The 19280-nt window shown below is 35.0% G+C and overlaps 1 protein-coding gene across 5 annotated transcripts in view; it reads left to right on the top strand.

The window, feature by feature from the left end:
- The window catches only part of PHF14 (PHD finger protein 14), a 159031-nt gene that overhangs the window by 51638 nt on the left and 88113 nt on the right, over nucleotides 1-19280 (top strand). For 4 of the 5 annotated variants that reach the window (XM_021538345.3, XM_021538343.3, XM_077787788.1 and 1 more), the window contains exons 14-16: nucleotides 571-739; nucleotides 13209-13259; nucleotides 13417-13538. In XM_021538345.3, coding sequence (XP_021394020.1) covers nucleotides 571-739; nucleotides 13209-13259; nucleotides 13417-13538 — 342 coding nt within the window. Of the gene's footprint in view, nucleotides 1-570; nucleotides 740-1106; nucleotides 2350-13208; nucleotides 13260-13416; nucleotides 13539-19280 lie in introns of those variants that run through there. The other variant, XM_077787791.1, reaches the window with a different exon arrangement.

The following is a 19280-nucleotide window of genomic DNA, read 5'->3' as shown; positions in this document are numbered from 1 at the left end:
ATTATTTTTTTCAGATTTAAAACTCACTCCCTTAGGAGTTATTTTCATAACAAACATGTCCTCCAAATCCCTGCTACTAAAGCATACTCTCTTTTTGGAATGAATTCAGCAGTATGTCATTGTGAAGATTAACAATCTGCTCTAGTGGAGGGCATCCCTGGCCCTGGCAGGGGGTTGGGAACTAGATGATCTTTAAGATCTCTTCCAATCCAAACCACTGTATTAGTCTATAATTAAATTGCAGCAGCAGCTACAGTAATTAATAGATTAGAGATCAGTGGGCAGCTTTAAAAATGAAGATGTGGTAGAATGAAAATGATGAAATAGGTGGCATTTTTCTAGAAGATTAATTTCTACTTTCAGAGTCTTGGTTTTTGAAGTTAAGTACTGTCAGGAAAATAAGAATATCTTACTTGTGTTTTGCTTGGTTGCTTAAAATGTACATTTTAGATGTCCATTTGATTTCTTGACTTTTGACTTTTGAATTTGTTTTAAACACAAACACTTCAATATGTTTCTTTTTCTGCTCTTGTGACTGCACTTTTAAAAAGAAAATCTTCTGCTTTGCAGGCAATGCTCAGAGTGTGACCAGGCAGGTAGCAGTGATATGGAGGCTGATATTGCCATGGAAACCTTACCAGATGGGACCAAAAGATCAAGGAGGCAAATTAAGGAACCAGTGAAATTTGTTCCTCAGGATGTGCCAACAGAACCGAAGAAAATTCCAATCAGAAACACGGTAAATGATGGTGGAGTTGATGTGTTAAGGCTCTTATTCATCATAATAATATTTTTGCAGATTACCTACATTGTGGACATTTGGAATGGAGGGATTTCAATTAGATTGATATTCTGGATTTGTTATATATTCAGTTTTCTCATTTTAGTGCTTTTTTAGTTGTAGTAGATATTGATTTGCTAAATTAGAAAGCTGGGAAACACAGTACTTAACTGAAGAGCTGTACAAGCTTAAGAAAAAATTTAGTTTGCCCTTAAACTTAGCCTTAATAGCTGTTGTTTACTGTCGTAGTAAGGAAATTTGCTAGGGTAGGTTTAAATATATTGAATTATAGCTGAAAAATAATTAGTAATTTTCTTATCTACAGGCAACCTGCTGACTGCACATTTTATGACTGTCACAAGACCCTGTTATTTCAGTTTGATTGGCTTATTAGTCTTACTAGTCAATGTATGTTTTCTGAAACTTCTGTGGTAGATAGAATTTTGAGAAGACAAACAAACCTCTTGCTTCCTGTACTGATGAAATATTTAGCATCATTCCTTCCTTTGAAGGAAGTACTTTTTTATTAATCACTGTGCACTTTTCCTTAAGTTTTGCTGTCCTACTTGTTCAGAAAACAAGGCTTTTCATATGTGATGTGTCATACTACCTATAAAAAGAACATAAAAATATCAAAGGGCATTTAGGTCCAGGTTACAGGACAAGCAGTGTTCCCATATCCCTTCAGACATAAGGGGTTCATCTTCCAATATATTTCTTAATATCAGGAAATACTACAACCTCTCACATTAGTGTTAAATAAACTTAATCTCTCATGCAGCACAACTTTTTTTTCTCCACAAAGCTTTCTAGACCTTTTATGGTTATACTAGCAGATACCATACTTAATGTACACTGATAGGATTAAGCAAATATTTTCCTGACCCGGTCTTAAATATTTGTTTTAATTTTGGGCCACAACTTTGATTTACCTAATGGCTTCCCTTTCCCAGTCTGTGACTCAGAACTTTAAGAATGACTCAAGCCAAGCTGATTAATTTAGCTACAACTATTAGGAGTATGAGTAATCCACAATTAAATTTTGAGAAACTTCTCTATTTTGCTCATTGAGGGAAAGTACCCTTCTTCCTTATGCATAAGAGCTCATAGAATCGTACAGCTGCCTGGGTAGGTTGAACTTACTGTTGTTATGCTTGTGCTCACACAGAAAGAAGACTTGCCTGGTCTTCTTACTGAGCCCTCTGTATCTCATCTCCCATTTTTCTTCTTCCTTTCTCTTCTCACTCGTTTTATCTAATGTAGTGCTCTTAGTGTGTGGAGAATCATGATTCTGGGACTATAGAGAACTAAAATTATTGCTGGAAGGACATTCATAGTTGTAATAAAAAAAGGAGTAATATAAGGCATTGTTCAGAAATCCATAGGAATAAAAGATTGATTTGTTCTAAAGCCCATGTAATAACTGCCAAGGTTCTTCAATGCAAAATGGAAACAAGTCTGATTGCTCTGTAGTGTTCCCCTCATGCTGTGGTGATTTGTTGCTTCATGTGTTACATAATAGATATACACACATTATAGTATGTAATAAAGATATTAATTGATTTTCATTGGCATACTGTGTTGTCACTGTATAGTGTTGCACTGTGGAAAAATACTACTACCAGTCTAAGAAAGATTTTGTTCCTCTGCTTGAATATTCTGTCTTTGTTTCAGTTCTCTTGTTCTCTGCTTTTCTTCAACACACAGATTTACAAGATAACATCTTTGCTGCCCTGTGAGCAGGGCTTCTCTGTAGAAAAGAAGCACTGACTGCTGAGTGTTCCCCCCTCCACTGACTGGCCCCCTTCTGGGTAACTCCCCCAGTTTATATACTGAGCATGATGTTCTGTGGTGTAGAGTATCTTTGGTCAGTTCAGTCAGGCTGTCATGGCTGTGCTCCTTTGCAGCTTTTTGTGCAGCTCCTCCCTGGCAGAGCATGAAACCTCAAATCAAAGACTTTTCAGTATATGCATAACATAGCAACAGCCAGAATATCCATGTGTTACCAGCATTATTCTATCAGTATTACTGAGACAGGTTAGCTCAGCTGGTCAGAGCATGGTGCTAATAATGCCGAGGTTGTGGGTTTGTTCCTCTATGGGCCATTCACTTAACAGCTGGACTTTGATGATCCTTATGAATCCCTTCCAACTCAGAATATTCTGTGATTCTCATACTAAATCCAAAACCCACAGTATTATACCGACTACTAATAAAAAAATTAACTCTATCCCAGCCAAAACCAGACCATCTGGCCAGAGACCTGTGTCAATTGAAATTCTAGTGCACTAGAGTGGAGTTCTGGAGCACTAGTGTTCACAGCTTCTACATAACATTGGAGGCTCAATTTCCTTCTGTAATTTGGAAGTTTGAGAGGACTAAGACTGAAGCAGATCTAAGAACAGTGCTTCTCCCTTGTACAGTTGTCTACATTAATTGCGTGCCAGGACATTATTTTGTATCCTAATGCTATATAAGCTTTTTAAAGAACCCTGTGAGTTCTCTATAGTATTTCTATCTGTTACCTTTCAAATGTCACAGTATATTTATATAGAATCATAGATTCATATAATGTTCTGAGTTGGAAGGGGCTCACAAGGATCACTGAAGTCCAACTCGTGGCCCTGCATGGGTCAGCTCCAAGAACCACACCATGTGCCTAAGCACATTGTCCAAACACTCCCTGAACTCTCTCAGGCTTGGTGCTGTGACCACTTTCCTGGGGAGCTGTGCCAAAGTCCAGCCACCCTCTGGGTGAAAAACCTTTTCCTAATATCCAACCTAAACCTCCCCTCACCCAACTTCAGGCCATTCCCTTGGATCCTGTCACTGGTCACCAGAGAGAAGAGATCACTGCCTGCCCCTCCTCTTCCCCATGTGAGGAAGATGGAGACTCCAGTGAGGTCTCCCCTCAGTCCCTTCTCCAGGCTGAACAAGCCACCCCTTGCATGTCTTCCACTCTAGGCATTTTGCCATCTTTGTAGTCCTCCTTTGAACTTTTTCTGATAGCTTTAGATCTTTTTTATACTGTGGCACCAAAAACTGCCCCCCAGCACTCAAGGTGAGGCCACCCCAGCTCAGAGCAGAATGGGACAATCCCCTTCTTGCCTGGATGGTGATGCTGTTCCTGATGTCCCCAGGACATGGGTGGCCCTCCTGGCTGCCAGGGCACTGCTGAGGCATGTTCAATTTGCCATTGACCAGGACCCCCAGGTCCCTTTCTGTGGCACTGCTCTCCAGCTTCTTATTCCCCAGTCTGCCCCTACTTTGAGGATTGCCTCAAAGTCCCAGGTGCAGATTCCAGCCCTTGCTCTTCTTAAGCTTGATAGAGTTCAATGAGAGATCTGGCAATTGCCCAGATCTCTCATTTAGGACCCTCTGCAGGCCCTCTCTGCCTTTGAGGGAGTCAGCAGTTCCTCCCAATTTAGGATCATTGGTAAGCTTTCTTAGTATATCTTCAAGTCCTGTATCCAAGTGGTTTATGAAGATGCTGAGAAGAATTGGGCCTGATATGGAGTTCTGCAGGACCCCACTAGTGACAGGTCACCAGTCTGGTGTCACTCCATTCACTATAACCTAAGGAAATCAAGTTTGCTAAGATGAACTTTCCCCTCATGAAGCTATGATGGCTTTGACTGATGACTTTGTTGTCCTATGAGAGTTTTTCAGTATCTCCCAGAATAACCTTCTCCATAATTTTAACAGTCGTTGAAGTGAGAATGACAGGCCTGTAGTTTCCAGGATCCTCCCTGCCCTTCTTGAAGGCTGGGACATTTGCCAGCTTCCAGTCAAATGGGACCTCTTGGATTCCCAGGACCACTCAAAAATCATCAAAAGAGGTTTTGTAATGACATCAGACAGTTAAGTATTCTCTAATGAGGCCCCATCAGGCCCTGTAGACTTACAGGGATCCAGCTGGGGCAGTGAATCCCCCACAAATTCTGTCTTGACTGGGAATTTAGCATTCTCACAAACACGGTCTTCTGCTGAGGGCACTGGGACCCCCTTAGCCTGTTGTTGCTGTTGGAGACGGAGGCAAAGAAAGCATTAAACATCTCTACCTTGTCTGTGTTTCTGTTTGTGGGAAGACAGATTGTCCAGCCATTTGCACTCCATTGTTTTGGAGACAGCAGCTATCAAATTGTGCATTAAAATGTAACTGAAGTTTACTAGAAGACCTTTCTGATTTTGAACTTCCTGTGACCATGTAATAAATATACAAGGGTAAATTTAAACATACCATACTTTTACTCTCTACAGATGACAAATTAGTGTAAATAAACAAGACATTAGGTTTTATACTTAATTCTTTTGTACAATGGCTGCATTTGCAGAGAATTTAATGAATTGTTTATGCTTTATACATTTCAAGCCATATGTAGAGATCTTGCAAAGACTTTTTGCATTTCAGTACATAGCTTTTTAAACTAGGTTTATTTAAAATCTGTTATATTTATAATTCCACTTTCACACTTTTATAAGCATCATAAATCATTATTTCTGCTGCTAAATAATTTCACAGAAATCAATGGCTAATGATAGAAAATAGCTAATAGAAATCAATAGCTAATTGCATAAACCAGATATCTATTGACACCATCCTTATATTTCTTATAAATCTGAATATGTTTTCTAACATTTGCGTTTCTAAGCTGTACCATTTCTTACACTTTTTCCCCCCCATAAAGGTTATAGAATAGATTATTTCCTTGGAAAATACTTTGAAGAGATGCAAATAGCATTTCTCAGGAGTAAATTGAGGGATTAATGGTTTTACTCTGCTCAGCTATTTATGTTCAGATTTTCAGAGTCTATTTGAGGTGATCCATATTATAAAAACACAGTTTTTAAAAATCTTTCTACTTCATTTGCTATCCTAGAATAAAAAAGAATACACAGATTATTTATTTTTTTATCAAATATGTCATTGCTAAAATAGTTCTGTTAGTCTAGTGTCTTACTTTTGCAAAATAAGGGTCTTTGCTCTGTCCTTTTGAAGAAATGAACTTAAGTATATTTTTAAAGATTTCATAACCTGTGCTTTGCCTACTATGTATGCTGATGTCTGGAAGTATGATGCAGTTCCTGTATGTCAAATACATACAACATCATCTAAAGCAATTTTGTGCTGCTCAGGCTAGCTATATGCTCTAAGAGTGGAAGGGATGCTTGGTGTATCCTTTGAAGTTAAGTAGTATTTGTGTTGTTGAATATTCCATCTTCCAATAAATGCTGCCAGATCCTGGTACTCTTAGTGAGCATATTAGAGGGTTTTTTTTGTGTGGCTAGTTTTTGTGGAAATTCCATTTTTTATTCCTTTTCATTGAGAAGCAGCTATCTACCCAGTGTTACAAAGGTGAAATAAAAAAATTTTGGGAATGTAATTTTTGAAGCTCGTAAATGCAATATTCTGATGCTTTGATACCAAACTTATTTTTGCTATTTGAAACCTAAAAATCTTTTTTCTGTAATTGCATTGTATATAATCCAGAGAAACATACAGTAATTTTTCTGTTTAGCAGTAAAAAGTCTGTGTTAGTTATCATTTTGACATACAGAATCTAAAAATTAATTGCTGTCAACTGAACATAAATGCTCTAGAAAAAAAAAATCAGTAGTCAGTCAACTTTCTGAAATTTAAAGTGTTCATTATAATGAACATTGTAAGGTAAATTTGTTTTCTTTATCAATTAATAGAAAAGCTTAACCGAGTCTATGACATCATGATGTCACAAATGTCACAAATGTATAAACTAATCATTTCAGCTTGCCAAATACATGGATACATGAAAATATAGGACTCTCTTTTGGCTTCAGGGCAAATTCAGAATAGAGCGAAGTAAGATCTAGCTCTTCCGCAATGCTTGAAGTAAATGGGGTGTATCAGTTTTACTTTTTTTTTTTTCTTTGTTTTGTTTTATTTCGCATTTGGGGTTTGTTTTAGTTGGTTAGTTTGATTTATAAGAAAGCAAGAAGAAAACAAAGACCTACAGATGAAAGATCACTTGGTTCTTCAGCAGCAAAGGCATGGAGAACGGAATATATTCCAAATGGTATTCCAATGATGGCAATACTGGTATTTCTGTAAGTAAAGATAACCGGTGTATCTATCACTTCTGAAAACAAGTACTTTTAAGTTGAGTTTTCCAGGAAAGAATTACTTGTTTCAGCAACACCTGAAAACTGAGCCTTACTGGCCTCCTCTTCTTCCTGCTTCTGTTTCAGTTCTCTAAAAATGTGCTTTGGAGAAAATTAGTGTTAAAAAGGACAGAAGTCAATCCTGCTCTTTCTCAAATTGTCACTTGCTTAAGTCTGAGAAGCAGTAGTTACAAATTAATTGATAGACTCTGATAGTTTTACTTGACAGCAGGAATGTTGCAAACCTTTTGATTTTCTAGGAAAAAGGTTCTCAAGAAAATGAAAACTAAAAAAAATAGAGAAAAATTGTATTTCTTTGTAATTAAGCTTCATGGTTGACTTGTTTCTTTTTATAATCATATTTGGATTTACTGCTATTTCTTTTTGTCTGACAGTTCCCTTTTTATTACTGTCATTTTTCTGGAAAATTTAATAATTATTTCAGAGATTTTTTTTTTATAGTAGCGATATATACCATTTAAGATACTCACTTTGATCTGTACTGAGCAAGTATGCCATCTGGTGTCTACATGGCAGTCCCTACCTTTATTTGAAATTATTTTATGTCTATGTGGTACCATCAATGGTGTCATCAATTGAACATTTCTTCTGCCTTTTAACAAAGCAGAGGGAGTCAAAAGGATTTTTTTTCTGCAATTGGTCTCATTTCCTTTTCATAAGGAACGGATGACATAATGAATTAAAAATTGCTATCTTGGCAAAATGGTCAGGATAGAGATTGGATGATGATCAGGATAGAGAACATACTATCTGTGCAGTTTTTACCTGTGTGGCTTTTTTTCGCAGGCTTTTGTGGTTTGTTTTATGCGCACTATTGATAGTGCACTGATTTAATTTTTTGGTTTAGTGAAAGTTTCCCCAATTCTGTTTTCTGAGAGTGTTCTGTTTTGCTTGTGTTTCATATCAGATTTATCCTCTGTTCTGCACCGACCTCTTTGTTTGGAGTGATTATATAGCATTTTAATGTTTATTGATTTCTTTTTTTTTTCTTTTTTCTTTTTTTTTTTTTTTTTGCCTTTGGATTATCTGTAGCAGTATATGATAAAGCCTGCATAAGTGAAATAGTTGAGGTTTGGAGGTTTTTGGCATGTGTGATCTGCATTTATGAACCATAGTTTGATAAAAGATAAAAAAAAAAAAACTGTAGAAGTGGACTTGAACCCTTGCCACTGACCGCAGTTGCTTTCAGTATTCCATATTCTTTTCTGTGTATTGTTAAAATCATTGACTTCTCTGTATTTTCTTGTGAAAAACAATAAATTAATAAGTGACAGTATACATGTTTATCCTCTAGGATCACTCCAGAAAAAAGCTCATGAGGAGCATGTACTTCTGACTTTCAGGAATCACCTCTCCCGTTTTGGTTGGTTTACAAATTCTGGATCAATCATGTTTGGTTTTTTCATCCAAGTGGCAAAGCAAAACTTCTCCAAAGGAACATTATGCCTTCTTTTGATTATATTGCACTCTTTGGATTAACCGGTTTAAAGCTAAACAGTGAAACAACAGTGAGGTTTGGTGACAGCTGTGGTTTTGGGTAGACAGTAGTGGTTTTGGGTCATGTGGGTGGGTACCTGGTCTGTCCTGTTCACCATTGTGCTTTCTCACCTGGAAGCTACCATGTCAACTTGTGTCACCTGTTAGTGATGCCAAAGGGACTGTTTCCTTTGCAGCTTTGCTTTGCTGCTTTGTTTCCTTTTGCAAACATCGTTTCCTTTCAACGACTGTAGTGTTCATCCTAGGCTTTATTTGTTCTTTACAGATGTCTTTCATTTGTCTCATGTATAGAATTTACTTTTCTGAGAATATACAAAATCTTTTAGTCAATGCATTATCTAATCTTCTTCATTTTACGTGTTTCATATTTTTGTCCTGTTGCTTATAAACAAATATACAAGATGTAAGCATTCACTTCTAGCTTTTCCAAGTTCAAAAGGGAGACTGCTACTTCAGTCTTTTTTCTCCTACTTTTAAGTTTGAGCCCATTGTTGATCACATTTTTCCTCAGCATATTTTCTTTCCATTTTGGACAGTGTTCTTTAATGCTGTTTTTTTTTTAAAGTGTCTTGAGTTCACCATTTCGTCTCATGCATCACCCGATATCTGTCTATGTCACATTGTATCATTTATGACTTCATTATTCATTATTAATTTATTGTGTTGGTATTCTGGTTTTTAGCCATTTAAGTCATGATTCTTTTAATTCCCTATGCCAATATGCAAGTTTCCACTCTGTAATAGCAGAACACTGCACAGCTTATATGGATAATTTTGTGACACAAAACACAATGGCTGAAAGAAACCAATTTTTTATTTAGCTTTCCCTTGACTATGGAAGTGTATGCTCTAGTTCTCCTATTTTTTTTCCAAGGCTTTCTTTAACCTTCTTTATTAATTTTGTTTTGTTTCTTGCATTCTATATTATAAAATGATACATATTTTATGGGGTATTGTAGAAACTGGCAGCTTAGATCACTACAAATTAGATTAGACAGGAATGTTGGGTGTTGGGTGTTTCCTGATTTGATAGCTGTTTGCATGTGAGGCCCACCACTGCTTCTATCTATGGACTCTTGTAATGTTTTCTGTGAATTTTTAAAACGATAAGCAAGACAGGTAGGATTTTGTCTTTTCCAACTATTAAATGAAAAATCAGAAGTTAATGAAATAACTGAAATAAGTGAAATGGGATATGCCTTAATACTGTGGGCTTTTTCTCTAACCTCCACAGATAGTAAGTCTTGAACTAAAAGACAAAAAAGGACATTGCTAATCTTTTGGTTTCATTTATTCAGAGCATTGCTCTTTTCAGAGGACAGGCATTAAAATTGCTGTGAAGGGTAAACCTTTGGTGAGATATTCTTCGAAAAGATGGATTGCTTTCATTTGGATGATTTCATTGAATCAAACAGCTCAGTTTCTTTACCCAAGGAAAATAATCTTACAGTATTTTGAAGAGTTTAATTAGGAGTTTATTTGATCAGGCGTGTCTTTCCACTCAAAATGTTATGCTAAAAAATACTAATAAGAAGAATTTAATCTATTTTATCTTTTGCAGTTTTTAACTTTTTTAACAAAGTGTTTCTTTTGTTATTGTTTAAAAATAATTCTGTTTTATGCTGGCATCTTAATTTTAATTCCTTGACCTTTCTTGGTCTGCTCAGATTACTTTGGGTTGTATTGCTAATAAAATCAGGTACTATATTTCTATTTCAGTTCAGTGTAAGGTATGTTCTTTGTGGTGCAGCAGCTAAATCTGTTTATTTCAAATAATTACATCTTTTAACTTGATTTCCTAATGACAATAAATTAGTCACTTGCCTACTACTATAGTAACATTGCCTTTAGTAATTGGTAGACCCATTATTGCAATATTTGATTGAGAGCTATGTATGCCTAAGATAATTTAGTGCTGGAGTGTTTTTTAGAGCAGCTGAAATGGAAGGATGCTGTTTCAGTATAGAAAAGGTTCTCACTTTAGTTGGGGAACATGAGGACAACTTTGGGATACGTTGGGAGGTGCGATTTGGATGGACTAGAGAAGTTAAGAAGTCACTAGAGAAGGAGAGGAATAGAAATAGTTGGTACTGTGGTACTGTTTCAGGAGGTCAAATTTTATTAATTCAACTGGTTTTCATTATAATACTGTCATTCCTTTATTTGTATTATTTCACTACCATAATTGTGAAAGGAATGAAATGAAAAATAGAGTCTGCACTGGTTATGATCGTGGCATATTTTTCTGAGTTTTGGCGCAATTAAGGTTATATAGAATCAGCCCTTAGCTATAGGCATCTAATTTTAAATCCTCAGTTGTTTGTGTAGTAAGCAGAGCTGCATGGTGATTCCATTCTGATCCTGTGGGCTCCAGAGCTCAGTGACTGGAGTCTGACTGTTACTGGTAAGGGAAGTGTCTGAGCACATCGCACACTTTGCCCTTACTGGAGTGCCCACTGAATGAATTCCAAAGCTGTGTAAATACAGAATTTAGGATGAGACACAACCAAAGACCTACTAGTCAGCAGTTATTAAATGTCAACATTTGAAATAATTTTTCATAGAAACCTTTTATTTCCACACGAGGAAAATTTTACAGGTATATATTTTGAGCCACTTTTCATTGTTCAGTACTTTTTTGGAGATTAGTGTTCTTGTTCTGAAGTGTCATCTTGTCACAGTTGCCATGTCTGGGTTATATGTCTCTAATCTACACCTTTCTCTGTTTTGACCTGTACTGAGTTGTCTGTCCCAAATGGTAGAAGTTTTACAGCATTTCTACCTTCTGCAGATTATTACCTAGATTTCCAAATTATATATAAGTTTTCAAGATAGCATTACTCTGATGGTGCAAGGCATGCACCCTTTGTCTCTTGCTGCTTAAATATGAAGAGTGAGGACCCTAATGCTGCCTTTATTAGCATGCACCATTATACCTACTTCTGTATAATCTTTGCACAGCTGCATTCAGGAGGGCCTCCATAGCTTAAAATTGTCCAAGTTTGCTCTTAGGACTAATTCCAGAGGCTGAAAGTAGTAAAATTGGCAATTAGTTTGCTGGTGTCTGATCAAAATTTTTTTTGTTTAGTTTCAACTTGCAGTGACCTTGAATTGTGTAACATAGTTAACACATAGCCCATGTTACATTAATAACTCTAATATTACGTTGATAAATTCAGTTATATGTAGTAAATAATTTTTTCCAAATTTTGGCACTACTCTGTGACTTGTGGAATGTAGAACACCTCAATTAGTAAATCTTTAGTAAATATTGATATGTATTAAATGGATAAGGTTTTCCTGTTTTTATAAATCATCCTTAGGGAAATGTGAAAGAGAATCCTTGTGACAAAGTATTCTAAAGAGCTATGAAATAGACTAGCATTTTCCATTCCACTACATTCATTGCTACTACAGTGTTAAATAATGTCTAAAAATCTTCCCAAACAGAATGTTATTAACATACACAGATCAGTATCAGCAGAAGTATAAAGGTATAGATGTGTTGAAGTGGCAGGTTTATTTGCAGTGTAGCAGTATTTAAATCTCTAAAACAGTTTAAAATAGAGAATTCTTTAATTTGAAGCTAGTATAAATCACTTTCAAAGAGGACCAAAACAAGAGAAGCATTATACTGTTAACTTCTTTGGAATTGAGTTTATGATTGCCTGTGCCTCTAAACTGGTCTAAGAGTTTTTTGATGAGCTGTTGTTTACTTTTTTGGAAGTGAACACCTGCTTCTTCAAAAAATGTTTTAAGAACCATAAAGTAGGCAGTGCTTTTCTTTATCATATGATAAATTACTTCCTAATGTGGTGATTTTTTCCCATAAAAACAAACATTTCCATGGTTTTTATGTATTTATGTTATTAGTGTCTGTATGTCACATATTTTGGGTTACTGGAATAGTCTCTGATGTTTCTTATTTTCTTCCACATCCCTTTTAATAAACTTTCCTTTTTATACAAGAAGGAAAGGGTGATATTGTCAGCTTGTGGCAGTTATATATCACAAGCAGGTTAGTAATGCTGTTTTTTCAAAGATAAAATGTAGTGACTTAACCTGAACTCTTGCAAGTTTTATGTAGTAACTTAAAAAGTGGTTGGAAACCTTAGGTACTCACTGGTACAGTCCATGGATACCCATTGTCCTCCACATTCTTGGAATTTAAACTTTTTTGGCCAACAACAATACTGAAAAAATTTGTAGTTCTTGTGTAGAATCATCAGAAACACCTGTTGTGTACCAGTCACATGTTGGTATATGCTACAGCTTTATGAGCATTTGCCATATACCCATTATACAAAGCTTCAGTTAGAAAGTTTTAATTCTTATTACTCTTCAAATTTTTTGAGTTATTTTGTGCTCCTGTTTTGGTAAAATTCTTTAATTTATTTTCTTTTAGTCTTACCATTTGGCTTATAAATAGAGCACATTTTAGTGCTCAATGAGTTTTTTTAATACACTGTTTATACCAATTTTGAAATTACTAGTTTTGGGAAGTTTGTGCAAAGTCTGTAAAAGATTTTTAATTCTAGTGGCAGTCTTTTTAAAAATAAGACTTAACATACTCAAGTATTTATATTTACTTTCTGGCTAGTTCTGTAGATTTATATTCAAAATGTGAAGCTGTTGTCCCAGTACTGGCAATAATTCTGTAGGTAATGATTGAAGTTATTTCCTGCTATATGTTTTTGGTGTTAGGAATAATAGATAAATAGCAAAAACATTCTGTTACCCAACATTGAATTTTAAATATATTCTCTTCTAGAGAACTAGAGGACGGAAACGAAGCTTTGTGCCTGAAGAAGAAAAACCTGAGGTTGGAATATAGTGCTTTGTTTGTTTGTTTTTTTAACAATTTCACAAAAAATTAAACTTTAGGCTGAAGTGTTACTTTCCATGCCATAATTGAAAATATTTGCTTTCCTTCCCTCCTTTCCCCCCCATTCCTTTCTTTTTGCCTTCTGCTGTGACAGGAACGTATTCCCAGAGAAAGAAGGCAACGACAGTCTGTGCTGCAAAAGAAGCCCAAGTCAGAGGATTTAAGGACTGAGTGTGCTACCTGCAAAGGCACTGGAGACAATGAAAATCTAGTCAGGTAGGTTGGTTTGATACTCTGATCTTATGAGGAGTTAAAACTCCCAGCTTTATCACTTCGTCATGATTAAAATGAAATTATTTATTGAAAACACAATAAATTTCCCCCCCTTATTTCGTAGTAGTACTACATCAGAAATACTGACTTATTCACTTATTGATCTGCCAAGAATATTTCCATTTATAAACTAAGATAATCTGGTTTTCTGACACACTAGGATTAATTTGCTCTCATTAGGGTGAATTGTCAATGTTTTAGAGCAGGTCAGAAAGATAAAACAACATTTTAATGATATTAAAGCTACATGAGCATCCTAAAAGTAATTAAATTAAAATAATCAACAATTTTATGAGCTGAAATGTGGATTGTGATGAATTTATGTTTTTAAAAAGGTATTAATACTACCTCCATTAATGCAGATCATGAAAGGTTTTGATAATTGTGTTTCTTATCTGAAACAGAAATGAAAAAAAGACCACTGAATGATGTTTTAATAGGTGCAGAAATCTAATTAAAGTATAGAATAGCTGCTATTAAATAGCTACCATTGACCACAACTTCTGCAGATTTTTTATAGCTCACATTGTAGTATCTTTGCAAAGCTGTAAAAAACTGTTCATAATTCTTGAAAGAATCATGGACCTTATCAATCAGAAAGTGGGTTTTAAATGCATCTACAGAGATTTCATTAAGATGATCTTATAAGTTCAGATTTTAAAAAGTGTATTGTACTTAGGTACTATATGCTTCAATGAGATTTTTTTAGACAAGTTCTTCTCTTTAGGTCAGATATAATTGTTGCTTTTAACTGGAAGGAATACTCCAAAATAAGGCTTTTAGTTTGTTTCTGGGAGTCAGAGTTATAAGAAAGATCAGTCACTGATGACATAGGCAAGCAACACATAATTAGGATGTGTCACAGGTACAGATGCCTTGTACATACTCAGAATAGCTGGTTTTAGTATCAACTACAACATATGATTTACCATAGAAGTTGATAAAATTTCAAGGTTGTGTGCCAGAGTGTATTTGTATTTCCAAATTGGAGGCAGAGTGCCTGTACAAGCTCATCAGTAACTGTGACTCTCATATATAGACAAGCCACTACTGCTGGGTAATACTAGATTGTGCTCAGAACCAGACTGTGAAACAGAGGGGGGTGTTACAGGGATTGCTCATGCAGTTACACTGATGAGGACTGGTGGCAGCAGGTTTTTATCTGCCCATGACAAGATAAAGGGCTTTCTTAAGCCCTATAGTTTGCAAGAAATAAAATATACAGGAAGAATGTTTTGTTGTGGGAAGGAATCCTGGTAAAACACTGTGTTTTACTGTGAAAAAGGCAGTGAATTAGTTTTTTTTCTTCAGGCTGTTTTTTGGAAATGTTAAAAATACCACACTGGAAGACATAAATTATAAGATGAGAAAATGTCATGAGGATCTGTATATTTAAGTTGTGATTAAAAAATAATGGTAGAAAATTACTGTTATGTCTTGTTTACTACAGGAAAAGATTTTAGTAGTAATTTAGATGGGCCAGAAATAAACATATTCCATGCCAAAACCCAACAGATTTTCTTAAAAATCACTCTCATTATGAAGCCAAGAAACTGAACAGTACTCCTGCATAGGAGAAGGAGTTTGTTCATAGGAGAATTATGAATCCTCTGTTCATAATTCTCTGAAAAATATTTCCTTAGATCTTATTTTTCATATTTTTTTAATAATTAAATTTAAAACTTGCTTTTCTTCAGATAATTCCTATAAATAGCTTCAACTTTATCTAGTTTAGATTACCACTACTTCTAAAGAGCTGTGGAAGCTTAATTTTGATAATTACTAAATTATGTTAACTCTGCAGTGTGAGATGTGTAGGGGAGTGATCCATAGAACGTTCCTATGTCAGAGAAAGTTTTCAGAAGCTTCTTTTCTATTGCATTGTCACAAAGTGATGCAAGTGACACTTGGCCTGCCCTGGTGCTTTTTCCTCCCTGTTCTATCATGCAGGATTCCTTTGTGATGGTAGAAATAGTGTTTTAAATGCTAGGTTATAGGACTCCTTGCAAGCAAGAAATGTTAAGTAGGGAAAACAAAGTATTTTTTTTCAATATCTGTTTGTTTTGCACTATCTGTTAATAAAGCCCAAAATTAATTACAAGCTTTTGTCTAAAACATGTTGCTTTTATTTATGCTAATAGTTTAGCAGATATATATATCATAGACATGTCAAGATATAGTGCTTATTAAATCAGAGATGTCAGATAATATAGATAGGCTCTTTCAATATAACAGCATGCACTAGAACTGAAAGTTTAGATTTTGTGGTTTTATCCACTAGAAAAGATAATTCTTCTGGTCCTTATGTGATGGCTTTTTTTGGGTTTGTTTTTTTTTTTTTTTAGAAATTACAGTGAATTTATTTTGTAAATAAATAAAGAATAATTAGTGGCATACTCAAGATTTACAGCTGACAGTGAAAAGTTAATTGAAACCACATACTCAAATGAAGCAAAGTTGGATCTGTAACTGTCATTATAAATAAATGAGAGAGCTATAGCTGTAATTACAGGAAAGTATGGGTTTTGAGTATCTTTTTACTCAAACGACCTCATTGAGTTTTGAGAGGAAAAGCAGTAAACGATGGAGGTGTTAAAATACTTTGTATTTGACACAGGTAGGTTTGATATGGGGGAGGCATGAAGACATAGCACTTTTTAAAAAGAGAGAAGAGATAAATTTTCCAAGGAATTCAGAAAATAAAGGTTCAGTTTGTTTTTAGAGCTGACCTCTGCTGCTTGTTTCAGAAAGCATTTAGATATGATGCTTCTATTTTCATTTTTTGAATCTCTTGAAGTCATATATAGTAGACATTTAAAAGGTTTCCTGAGTGCTTAATTACAGTCTTGCATGAACTGCTTAGAATGCTAGATCTTGCAGAGGAATTGCTTTATTTGTAAGTACCTCCTGTTTTGGTTTTGTTCTTTTTTTTGTTTTAATGAGGCTGTAATTCACTGATGCAAATCTTTAAAAATAGCTCCCCAATAGTTCTCTTTAGAATGTCACCATATTTAATAGAAACATAGATTAAGAAGTGTCTTTCAGGTGGCTGAATATGTGATAGGGAGAACCTGCCCTCCATATTGGGCATTGTACAGATGAAGTGCTTCTAGCACAGTATTACTGTATAATCTGCTTTGGTAAAATGACAAATTAAGATGAACTTAAGTAATTTTAATGTATAGAATAGTTTTTTAAAGAAGAATCCACAAGCTAATCCAGTTTAAAAACTTTCAAGGGAGGACTTCTAAATTACTGCACTTCTAAAGAAGTGGCCTCTTCTCTAAAAATAATCCAGTTTTCAACTGCTGCTATTAAAAAAAAATTAAATACAGTATCTGTTGTTTGCTTTAAGATATGCTTTGGTTATATTTTGGAATGTAGTGCATTAGATAAAATTGACATCTCAGTAGTAGGTTTGAGAAAAGCAGAATAGAGTTAGAGTATCGTTCTTGTATGGGCCAAAGTCAGGTTAAAGAAATCTCTGAAAAACATTTGATTTCTTCATCTAACAATTTAGAGCAAGCATATTGTAATACATTCTTTTGTAGTTTTGTGTATTGAGTTTTTCTGCTGTATTGTCAGTTAAGTTAGAATTTTCAATTTCATTTGATTTGCAGTAACTAAGGCAAAATTATGACTTCGGCATTACAGAGAGGGTATAAAAGATGAAGGTCATGTTATTTGAAAAAATAGAAAATAGAATTTGTTGAAAACATAGATTTGAATGCTGGTTATAAGTTATTCAAAAGACATAAATCTACAAATCAAATTATCAAGAATGTATGTAGTATTTCTATGTAATGCATATATTTACTAGGAAATAAGCTAAATGTAAAAGTACTTAATTTTCTAAGTATAGTCTCACTTTTCAAGCAGTCTAATGTGCTGCACATACAGTCACTGTATCAAGGCAGACAGGGAAGATGAGGAGAAGGAAAGGGAAAAAAGAAAATATATGCAGTGTCATATTTACTAAATAAAAAAACTATGGAGGAAAATTAACTATTAGATTGACTACAACATGAGTTATTCAATCATACTATAAATAAAAAATCTTTTAAAGGTGTGTGACATCTGTAATTCTGGTGTTACAAACGTATGTATCAAGTTTAAGATGATAATTTATACTGTATAAAGGATTGCATGCTTAGCTGCACACAGGGGTCACTTTAATTCTGCTTTTGACAGAAAGTGTTTTCTAGACAGTCTGTTTTGAATCTTCTGGAGACCTTCTGTCCAAAAAAGTCTCTCATCAGATTTCCTTAATTGTATTTGTCTTGTATAAGTTTGTCTTCACTTTTTTATTTCTCACATTTCCATGCAAAGGGGCATGCCAAACTGAAAGTTAAGGATTTCTTCCTTATTTGTTCAGCTGTTAGTTTTGAATCTCTTCATGAGCAGAAGTTTATTCCAGAACAAGTACGTTAATTATTCATTACTTTAAATGCACTACAACAAAATTCACAGTCCATGATAGTGATTGAAAGCTTATTATTTAGAGTACAAGTTCAAGACCACTAATGTAGGGATTAATCACAAGGAAAATGTTAGTTAAGCCACAGTTTCCAGCAATCTTATGTGTTACAGAGGATTACAAATGCATTATTTTATTGGAATGAACTAAGAGAATGAAAGAAAATGAACATTCAGTTGTAGAGTTTATTTCTGCTCTATAATTTACTGGGATTTATTCTGTGAGTTAACTTTTCTAATTGCTTTAGTTACCTGTTAGATCATTTTTTGCGTCATTGTATTCATCATTGTATTGCCTTCTGAAAAGTTTCTTTTTTTATTCTAGATAGCAGGATATTACATACAGTGACAAATGTGCATTTTTTTCACAGAGGACTTTATTCAAAGTGAGACTGCATTGCATTTTACTTTCCATAAATTCACATGCTACGGCAGACATAAAAAAAAAAAGCTGTAGTCATTGTGAAACTGTCTAGCCAGGTGCCTACAAGTCAGGCATAGGTCTGGTAATAAAACTTGTATTGTTGTAATTCAGGGCTTCTGTAGAAGCAGACTGCTGGGTGCACTTGGATTTGGGCTATCCAGCTGCCTGAAGGTGCTCATGCCTGGAACATTTGCAAAAAGTGCATGGCAGACCCTTGGGTTTTCTGTTAATTAGGCATCAGTTTATTTATCTGGTACCTGCTGGATTTCTTTAGCACACTTGTCTGTTGTTTTCCTGAAATGAGACAGCTAAACCTGAATTGAAGCCCAGGTTAGTCTTTTCCCTTGATTGTTTTGCTGCTTAACTCTTAGGGAAATTTAAACCATCTAAAGAATAAAAGCTCAGGTCTTTGGTTATTGATTTTGTGTTCTATCTCTGGTTTGTTTCCTAATACTGTGTAGTCTTGAAGGAACTATCTTATAGTCTGTGTAGAAGTGGTGCAAAACTGAAATGTTGGAGGTATTGCCACATATAAAAGACCTGTTACCATTCAATTCTGTTATCAGAATAAGAAATTTAGGCTGGGAAATATGCACAGAAGCATCCAGTGTAATTTTTTTGGTAAAGTTTAGCACCGAGCCTTTTTTTTTGCAAAGGAGAGCAAAGCTGCATGAGACGTTATCTGGTCTGCCATGCTTTCTGAACAAATGCAAGTACAGCAAAGGCTGCTGTAAAACCAGAAAGTGATTCCCCCCCCCCCTCCACCACTCCACAAAAGGTTTGTT

Source organism: Lonchura striata, chromosome 1, assembly GCF_046129695.1.
Source record: "Lonchura striata isolate bLonStr1 chromosome 1, bLonStr1.mat, whole genome shotgun sequence".
Classification (NCBI taxonomy): domain Eukaryota; kingdom Metazoa; phylum Chordata; class Aves; order Passeriformes; family Estrildidae; genus Lonchura; species Lonchura striata.
The sequence above is the reverse complement of the archived record's forward strand: the minus strand, read 5'-3'. Positions and strand labels throughout refer to the sequence as shown.